Genomic DNA, 9,833 nt, shown 5'->3' with positions numbered 1-9,833 from the left:
TTTGTTTAGCAGGACAGAATATGGTTACTGTTTTTTGTTTTTTCTTCTTCTTATATTTCACAAAATAGTTGCATAACGCATGGATTCACATTCGCATACAAAAAGCACATTACGTTTTACTGCTTTATCGTGGTATTCTTATGATACACTTATGAATTTGATTTTTTTTCGTTATACCCATGATTTTTTTTTTAAATTCATAACCAATAATAATATTTGCAATATTCTCAACGTTGCGATAGGCTAGGTAAAATATTTGTAAACAATTGTTTGCAAAGGTGAAAATATTCGAAGATTGCTCTTATTTATTCACTTGCTCACTGTAATACCAATAAGTGGTGTTTTTTAAATAGGTCAGGGTCTGCAAAAACGTTTTATTTGAAAGATTTCTTGAAGTATTTCAGACGCATTTCATATAATATATCTTTTAGATACTCACCCATTATTATTTAACAGCAAACATTTCGTTTCAAAAGTATCGGAAATACAAAGTTTTATTTTATTACATTTTATTTGAAGTCTACTAAAAATATTGCCTATTAAGTATTTCAAAAACATTTGATGCCATATATATTTTCATTATAAATTCAACATAACAGCCATATAAAAAGTCATCTGTAAGCTCCTTCGAAAATAAACCAGCTTGGATTTTAAACGAGACCAAATAATTATATTGTGCACAGTACAAAAAAATTAATTAGCATTTATAGCTCGCCGTCTCATTGTCGGATAGAATGAGAACATTGCGACTGATAAAACACGTGATACTTTGATCTTTCCAACGTATGCAAGACGCAGTTCTGCAGTGCAGATTAATTGGAACTTTGCGTCCTGATACAGTATCGCCTGTAGTACAAGCTACATACTCGTAAGTCGTTGATCGAAAATGAAACGGGTCGAGATTGTATTTCAAAATTATTTCACATGAAATTCGTCACGTCTTCTTAAAATTCAATGCTTATATGCATGACCTTCTTATAGATATATAAGCGAAGTGGTAGACAATTTCCAGTCTTGTATCAAAATGCTTTTGCACAGTCTACATGATGGCACATTCAAAAGAGTTTGTGGTTATAGAAAATAAACCACAAACTTGCCTGAATTTTGTATTTCTTTAATAAATTAAATTCTAGCAGTTCTATAAATTATTCAACGATTAGTATAACTGGCCGATTTAAGCTCTATTCACAACAAGAACCAACTGCCGGACTGTCTCTTCGTCAGCGACCATGAATGAGTTTGAGTCCTTCTCAGATCCCATTTTGTGTTTGGTACCAAATTCAGTCTTCGGTTTTCTGGCCGAGGCGTGGAATTCATTGCACATTGATTCGCTTTTGATTTTTCTAATATTATCCGGAGTTATTCCAGCTCCTGGCATTATCGTGAAGCCAGGTGAAGCCGCGGAAGCGAGACTTTTAATAAGGTCCAAGCCTTCTTCGGCAGAATTTTTCTGTCCGGAAGTTAGAATCCGCTTGAATCCGAGCTGAGATATGAGTCGGGCAGCTAACTGCGGATTGGAATCGACCTCGTCAAAGGCTCTGTGGAAAGTTACAGGCAGTGGCGACGCCGCGTCAACAATTTTTTTATTCGTTTCGCTATCGATTTTTCTTTCGAACGTTAACGCGCCGAAGACGAAACCGTCCACGCCGACGGTTTTCAATAATTCCAAATCGTACAGCATAGCCTCAATCTCTTCGGGGGTGTAAACGAAATTACCACCTCGAATTCGGAGCATCGCATACAAAGGAATGCTCGTCATTTTACGGAGAGCCTTAACGAAGCCAGGAGTTGGTGTTAGTCCACCGTCCGAAAGAGCTGAACATACTTCCAGTCGCATGGCTCCACCCCTTACTGCATTTTGGGCCGACTCTAAGCTGTCGATGCAGATCTCCATCTGAAAAATATAATTCCCCATTGTTGCGTGAAAGTGGAGTTTCATTATCACAAATGAGTATTGAAAGAAAAATATTATTTGTAGGAAGAAAACGGTTGGCTGTGAGTCTGCGATAAAGTAATCGAAAAATCCGATGCCTCAAGTTATTAGCAATTAAAAATCTAATTCGAATTTCCCGCCATTGCAGAGATAAGCGGGGTTATCAGGAGTGTACGTGTGACCTTCGAGTTACAGCAACTGCTGACAGAGCGTCGTATCTGCGTAGCAAATGATGTTTTGTTAATACCGGGTAGCTTTGGTGTATTTTAACGGAGAAAATAACTGACTAGTTGTACCATTTATTTACCTTGATTTCTTCTGGATAATCCCGATGACTGTATTTATCGACAACAGCTGCAGCCACGTTCAAGGCGCAGGATCACGTGTATTGCTCAATAGCGCCATTCATGGTCGTGACGAAGACTACTCGAACTACTCGAAGAGTGATTTTTTATTTTTCGGTCATGAGAAACCCTCGTTGCGAGTTGATCTCAGACCCACCAATAACTCCACCGTATTCGTTGATAAATCATATCTAAATATGATTTATTATTTTTTTTTTCTTACAGTATACACGATATAATGTTTATATACAAGTTGGTATCGCTAGAACGCGAATGCTGCGACAAGCGTGATAAGAGCGTAAAAATTGCGTTTCACGCTTTCCGGTCGATGGATAAAGTTGTTGCATATCCAACACCACGATCGTTTTCTTTGCTGAGATTTATCTCGTTGCGGTTATTATTTATAAAAATTAGCAGATTCTATCGCGTAACAGTTTCGCGGCGTTGGAACGGTCATGTTGAAACCGCCACCGCAAAACTTTTTGTGACAAATAGGAACCGGGGGTAAAATCGGTTCGGATAGATCGATGATTTTTGCTTCGTTGGTTCGTTGCTCTTTCTTCTTTTGAACGTAAAGTTTATTCTTTAACGAGCACATTTCCGAGTTCATTCTTTCAAGGTCAAATTTGTACTCGTTTACCTGTGACTCACTCATGTTCAATTCCGCGATGAGACACTGCGAACAATGCAATAAAAATAATATTTTATTTCAACGAAACGGGAATACTGGCGAAAGTAATTCATTATGTCTTTGAAATTACGTTACATTTCGCAAGGTAATATTGACTATTTTGCACGGGTTACCTTCATCTTCTTTCCTCTTTCTCGCAGTGCCTTTTGCGTTTTCTGCAAGCTAATTATCACCTCAGGACCTGGTTGTTTAGATAAAACGGCTCGTAAATTCATGTACAGTTTTTCACCTTCCTTTATCTTTTTCTCCTTCTGAATCATCGCTGCGCACATTTTTAGCACGCGTTTTTGTAGTATTTGAATTTTCGACAAGAGTTCGTACGTCTCCGGATCGGAGCCCTGAGGGAATGAAATGTAATCAGTTAGGAGTCCACGAATTGAGTTCCGATTTCATTCAATTTATCTACACTAAAACACTCGATCGAACAATTTTTTCATGAATTTGTTAGCTGTGATAATATTGACATACTTAGAAAAAGCTGAAACAATCAGATCTTTCCAATAAATCCAATGGTAAGGAAATGACGAATTTCGTACCTCCAATTTTCGCCACCTGTGAATGTTCAATGGGTTTTGTACTTCCTCTTCCAGAGCCATGACCTTCAGCTTTTCTCGAGTCAAATCTCTATCCAAGTGAAATATTTCTTGTCTCAAATCGCTGACGTTCATAATACTCTTGGAGAGAAGGGCTTTTTCAGTTCTCAATTTCTTGACTTCTAGTTTTAGTAATCTTATGTCTTCTAATCTCTGGGCGTACTGAGCGTCCCCTCTCCGAATAGTACTTTGGAAAATTTTCAATCTACTGTATTGAAGGCTCAGTTCATCGTTTCGCCTGACCAACTGAGTGCCGAGAATATCCCGCTCGTTCATTATCATTTCAATTTCTTTCTTGTGCCGAGCCAAATCGTTCTCTGCAGTTTGGAGCGTCCGCCTCAGTCTTTTTTCCTCCAATTTTCGTTCCTCAATCTCGTGTCGTAAAGTTGATATGTCTTTGTGAGCCGTCTGCAGTTCCACTTTCAGGGCGTCCTTCTCTTTCTCTGCTTTTCCGAGCACTTAACACCAATGTAAGGCAAGAAGCAGTTGTGAATTTCTTACAAATCGTGTCTACTAATTAGTAAAAACAAAGAGAGAGAGAGAGAGAGAGAGAGAGAGAGAATGCGGATGACTTACGGAATTCTTCTTTGATCAGGTTAGACTCTTTGGTGGAAATCTCTTCTTTGAGCTGCTCAATTTGATTGCTCATGATTTTCAATTTCTGCTTCAAGTCAAGCACTTCGTCCTGTGCCTCGATCAGAGATTTGCTGCAAGTATTTCTGTCAGCACGTACGGCTTCGAATAAGTTCTGTTGTTGCCTGAACTTGGTTTCGGCCTCGGCCAAACGTTTCTTGTAATCAAATATCTCCATCTGCTTTGTTTTGACCAAATCGATTTGATTCTCAACTTTTTGAGCCAATTCTTGAACCTCTATGATGTACTTGTCCCGTTCCTTTTCCAGATACTGTTCAGTCTTTTTTAACGCCTGATTATTGGTCACGCATTCTTTGATCTCCGATTCCAACTTTATTTTCGCCTGCTCCTGCACTTTTAGCAACAGGCCCTGTTTCTTCAAGTTCGACCTCGCGGTCGTCAAGGCCTTATTCTTCAAGTCCTTCTCTCGACGCATCACTTCCAGAGCTCTCTTATCACTGTCAGATTTCTTTATCCACCTGTCCATGTCCGCTTCCATTGATTGCATCACAGATTTTGCTTTGTGCAATTCAGCTTCCAACTTCGCCTTGCCAGACTCAGCTTTGAACAGCTTTTTTTCTGCACCCTCTTTTTGGGACTTCAACTTCTCAAGTTCGCTGACCAACCTGTTGTTATACAAAGACTTGCCGTCACATAAATATGCCGAAAAGTGATTCACAGCCAATAAGAATTTTTCAAACTATAGCTACTGTAGTCCGTAATTCGTTAATTGATCAAACCTGTTGTTCTCCAGATCTACGGCCTTTATTTTTTTAATTCTTTCGATATTCTCTTTACTCATTTCGTCCAGCTGCGTGTTCAGGTTATCAATCTCAGCCTGAGCGTTCAATCTTTTAACCATGAATTGTTCAATTTGCTTCTGCAGTTTTTCAGCCGCAAGTTTTTGTTCTTTCACCGTGCTTTCAAGTTTGGCCACATTTGCGGTACAGTTTTTCAACATGTTGGTCGTGTTCTAAAATTTTTTTAAGAATCCAAATCAGCCAAAATACGTTTCAACTATCAAAACGAATTACCAATTAACCCATCGCCAAGAATCGGCGTCTAAACGTGTTTCCTTCACATACCTGCAAATCAACATTCTTCAATCTCAATTCCTCTTGCAAGTCCAGAATAGTCTGTTCGGCTCGTTCTCTCGCAGTGCGTTCCTTCGAGAAATCATTAGTCTGCGTTTCTATAGTGTCCTGGAGCTCTAACATCTTGTGATCGACCAAGCTGTTCTTTCTTTCGAGTTCCTCGTTCACTGTTACAGCATTCGCGATACGTTGGCGCAATCCGTCGATCTCAACCAGCATTTTTTCACGCTCTTTAAGCAGACCTTCCTTCTGCTTGCTGATTGCCGTGCCTCTGCAGCATTCATCGTATAATATCGGTCGGAGGATGAAAATGGTTAAAAATACAGGAATCAAAAAGTTAATTACTGACTTGAAAATTTTTCATATTTAATTAACTAACTTTTCTTCCATCCCATGTTGTCTGTTCTTCTGTTCCAACTCATCGCTCAATTTTTTTGCCGTCAAACGTAGACTGGCAATCTTTTCCTGAGCCGCTTGTTCTCGACCGTGAGCTGCGTCCGCTAATTTCAAAGCATTTTCGATGTCTTCCTTCAGTTCCTCGATTTTCGTACGGTATAATTCAGCTTGTTTTTCCGCAACAGTTAATTGAGTTTTGCACTCATCAATTTCTTCCTGAAAATTCGAGGCGAGAGTTACGTAATTTTGTTGATTATACCGCGCACTGCAGGTTGGCCACAAATTTGTGAGAAAAAATTCCATAACATTTCCAGTTTTTTCAGTATCTAAAACCTAGTTTTCCCTGACGTTTTCCCAGTTCTAGTAAATTACTAAAACCTAAATCGTTCAATTTAGTAACTCTATAATCCGTCAAAATTCAATCCGAATTGAAGTATAATATAAGGTAAAAAAAAAAACGTCAGTTTGAGCCAATTTGTTTTCTCGTTGAAAAAAAGGAAACTTATTACCTGAAAAAATCATTTCAAATTCCCATGATAGAAAAGTGACATTTTCAGTTTTTTCCACGACCAAATTAAAAATCCCCTGACAATTCCAGGTTTTTCATGACCCCTTTTAAATTCCCTGACATTTCCAGGTTTTCCAGATTTTCCAGTTATGTGGCCACTCTGCATTATTTGGAAATCCGTATTGACTATAGTGAACTTCTGCAGATGATCTTTTATTCCGTTACCTGAAGGTCCTCGCATTCGTTTTCTAGACGTTGTTCGTTTCTATGGGTCGTATACAATGCGTCGAATAATCTTGTGTACTCAGTCTCGAAGGCTGCCAATGCTGTGTTCTTTTTCATCTCTTTAAGGATCTTGAAACAGAATATAAAATTCAACGTATGTGAATTACGGATTAATTATTAACGAAGAGTTACTAATAAAAAATAAAAAATTTCCCTCACCTTTGCGTAATCCTCTTCCAAGGCGCAAAAAGTACTTCCTGCGGAACTTCGGGACGAAGATCGTTCGCCGTCTTCGCTTCCGCCATCCTGAAACAAATACAGTTCTGGTCAATTTTTTGGCAATGTGGCAAAAGTTATTATGCGTCGAAAAAATTCTCTTCAAACATAAAACTTAGTATGACAACTTCGTTGAAACTGCATCGCGCTGCTTTAGCCAATTTTGAGATCGCAAGCATAGGACCGGTAAGTCTTCTCTCCGATTTTCTACCCTCTTCTTCACCGTCATCATCGTCTTCGTCTCCCATTTCCACAACAGGTTTTACACAATTATTACTGGGTCTGGTAAAATCTTGTATGAAAAAACTGACACAGATCTCATTATATACGTTACATCACACGAGATATGATCCGAGAGTGTCAAACCGTGACATTACTAATGTAAAAACAAAAGAAACAATAAAGAAGAGCAGGCGGAACTTACCTTTCCAACTTCACTGGATATTTCCATCTCCATCATGCTTTGTGATTAGCTTCGGGGTGTTATGAATTTTTTTTTTCTGAAAAATGATCAAACTTTTCTTGAGTTAATGATTGTGTTTTTTTTTCAAAATCCTGGCATTATCGACAGTACGTGTGCTGGATGAAGCAATTTCTTTTCTTCTTCTCCATTGTCATTGGAGCCCGGCTACTCTTGACGAATGTGGCACAAGAAAATGTCCCTTGCAAAGGTATTTGGATTGTTACACAGACGCGGAGTGTGGTGGTATGGCACTTTGTTGATCCGCATCCATGGCAATGAATAGATATAGGAATTTGTAGGGTTCCTATATATGGTTATCTGTGTTAACAGGGTCACAGAATCAATATCGAGAGATTTAGAACGAATTTGGGACAAATTTTAGTTAAATATGTATGAAGATTTATTTGTTGTTATATTCTATAGTATAATAAAAAAATAAACGGCACGGTATATAGGAAATCGTAAAGAATCTTTGATCGTCTTAAATAACAAATTTTATTTACATTGATGTTTTTATATAAGTTTATAACCAAAACCAGAGTATATCGAATATTGGTCAAACACATATTCACAATACGATATTACTAATCATTATTTTACGTGCGCACATACATATGTTCTTATTGTTAATATTAATATTTTTCTTATTACTATAATTTATTTGTTTTTCAATTTCTTTGCCGGTACAGTGAATATGCTTATATAGAAACTGTAAAACGATGTCATAAATTTATAAACGATTATTATCCTTCAAAATATTATTATTGTTATTATTGAGACCGCTATACTATTATTACCTTTAGAGTTCAGAAATTTCTTTTTTTATTTTTCAATTTTTAGCTTTCATCTTATATGAGCATAGTCAGCCAAAGCATAAAACGTATGCGTATACCTTACACAATAACGATTCTATTGGACAGATAATATAAAAATAATTCTAACGGAAATGTAATGTTAAATATAACCTGTATATACATATAATAGTTTTGTATGCAATTTTCAACTTTTTTAATTTTGTTGTTGTTTTGAGTGTTCTTTTTCAGCAAAAATGATTAATTTCACGATAAAATTTTTTACACTTAATTCAATTAATGAATACATGGGTGTTCTCTAACAAGGCGTCAATATGTGAAAAATACATTTTCCTTTGATCCTATACAATCTCCTTATTCGGCATATAGTTTTTTGGGCATCACATTTTAGTCACAAGGAAAAAAGATTTTCGCTACACATTTTCATGACGTAGATTTTTATCACTCAGCAAAACGCACCGAACTCATTTCACTACTTTTTTTTAATTACAAGGAATGTTATTACATCTTTATTTTCATTATATCTCGTACTCGATACGCGGTAATGAAAATAAATATTATATAATTTTTGGAACACATTTTGAGAAAGTTTGAAAGCATTTGAAAACATTTATTTAACTTTATATCGTAAGAATTAGTGTTACGAAATTTTCATTGAGATTTCAAAGATTTGAAAGTGTATGTAATATGTATTTGAACCGCGTTCCAAATACAGAATTTTTGTTTGAACACTGTTCTATCAAAGTAGGAATGGTTGGAAATATTATGTGAGTCAACTTCGATTGAGTTATTTGTAATAAAACTTTACATCTATGTATATCTCGAAAAATTAGTTTCATATATAACCTTTAGAAACTCTAGTAAGTCATCACTTGAATGTTGAGAGACAATATTCCACGAGTATCTTTACTTCATTGTCAAAGCGAAGCAATAATACGACGTAAATTATGTGAAAGAGAAGCGTAAGTTGTTAATTAGGTAAATATCTGATGCCTGTAATTATTCTAATGTGGAAGAAAAATAATATTTTTACAGTATATCGATCAGTGCTCTACTAATTTGTAACTCAGTATTGAATTTATACATATAAACTTTTCAGTTACGTTCGAAAATTGAAACAGATTTTTTTAATTGCAGACTGAGAGTCTGCGCTATGGTGAACTTGTCGCAGTAAGGGTAGAAATTTATAATTATACTCATACACTTGTTACAGCACAAGAAATCTAATTCGCTGGTTCCTCATTTTTTTTTTTTTTTTCTCCACTAAGAAAAAGAAGTACAGATAATTAGAGGAAAGTTTCACATAACGCAGTCGGCAGTTGATCTTGAAAAGTTGGATATTATTATTGCACCTCGTTTTTCATCGCCCATGCGCTTTTTTGAACATACATATATATTTTGATGATTAATTATTATTTTATTGTATAACGTTTTAAGCCACTATCTATGTTTACAATCAATCTATATTGTCTTCACCGGCTAAACTAAGTTACATATATTTATATTTTCGTTACAGTCAATTAGTCGAATCCTTTCTGTTCAAATTATCCGAAAGTACTAACCGTAAAATAAGATTTCAACTATCACTCTGTAAAATGGTAAAAAAAAACAAGAATTTATCATAATCACGTATAGACACGTTTTACTATTTACACAGTATTCATTTTACACAATATATCATACTCGTATTTTGCATATTTTCACAAATCAGCATATATCAATCGAGCTATGTTTACATTAAGATTGTCCATTGGACAACCGAGTAAATGAACTAATTTTTTATTAACGTTTTAAGCAGAAGATAAATTGAAAAGAATAAAAAATATGGTGTTTTTGTTTTCTGTTGATACACGGTAATAGTTGTT

The 9,833-nt window shown here is 36.0% G+C and overlaps 2 protein-coding genes across 2 annotated transcripts; both read right to left on the bottom strand.

Moving 5' to 3' along the window:
* Positions 1–894: 894 nt before the first annotated feature.
* LOC124416588 (copper homeostasis protein cutC homolog) lies at positions 895–2,625 on the bottom strand. The gene is made up of 2 exons (XM_046897792.1): positions 2,241–2,625; positions 895–1,894 (listed from the first exon to the last, which is right to left on the bottom strand). Exon 2 carries the CDS (start codon positions 1,892–1,894, stop codon positions 1,175–1,177), a length of 720 nt encoding a protein of 239 aa, XP_046753748.1. The 5' UTR covers positions 2,241–2,625; the 3' UTR covers positions 895–1,174.
* A 17-nt stretch (positions 2,626–2,642) lies between these two features.
* LOC124416586 (cilia- and flagella-associated protein 58-like) lies at positions 2,643–9,700 on the bottom strand. Its single transcript, XM_046897789.1, has 10 exons — positions 7,118–9,700; positions 6,637–6,723; positions 6,418–6,546; positions 5,668–5,900; positions 5,280–5,559; positions 4,935–5,167; positions 4,138–4,820; positions 3,505–4,019; positions 3,082–3,306; positions 2,643–2,953 (listed from the first exon to the last, which is right to left on the bottom strand). The coding sequence occupies exons 1-10, from the start codon at positions 7,151–7,153 to the stop codon at positions 2,675–2,677; spliced, it is 2,700 nt and encodes an 899-aa protein (XP_046753745.1). The 5' UTR covers positions 7,154–9,700; the 3' UTR covers positions 2,643–2,674.
* Between the last annotated feature and the right edge of the window lie 133 nt (positions 9,701–9,833).

The sequence above is a fragment of the Diprion similis genome, chromosome 2 (genome assembly GCF_021155765.1).
Source record: "Diprion similis isolate iyDipSimi1 chromosome 2, iyDipSimi1.1, whole genome shotgun sequence".
NCBI lineage: Eukaryota > Metazoa > Arthropoda > Insecta > Hymenoptera > Diprionidae > Diprion > Diprion similis.
The sequence above is the reverse complement of the archived record's forward strand: the minus strand, read 5'-3'. Positions and strand labels throughout refer to the sequence as shown.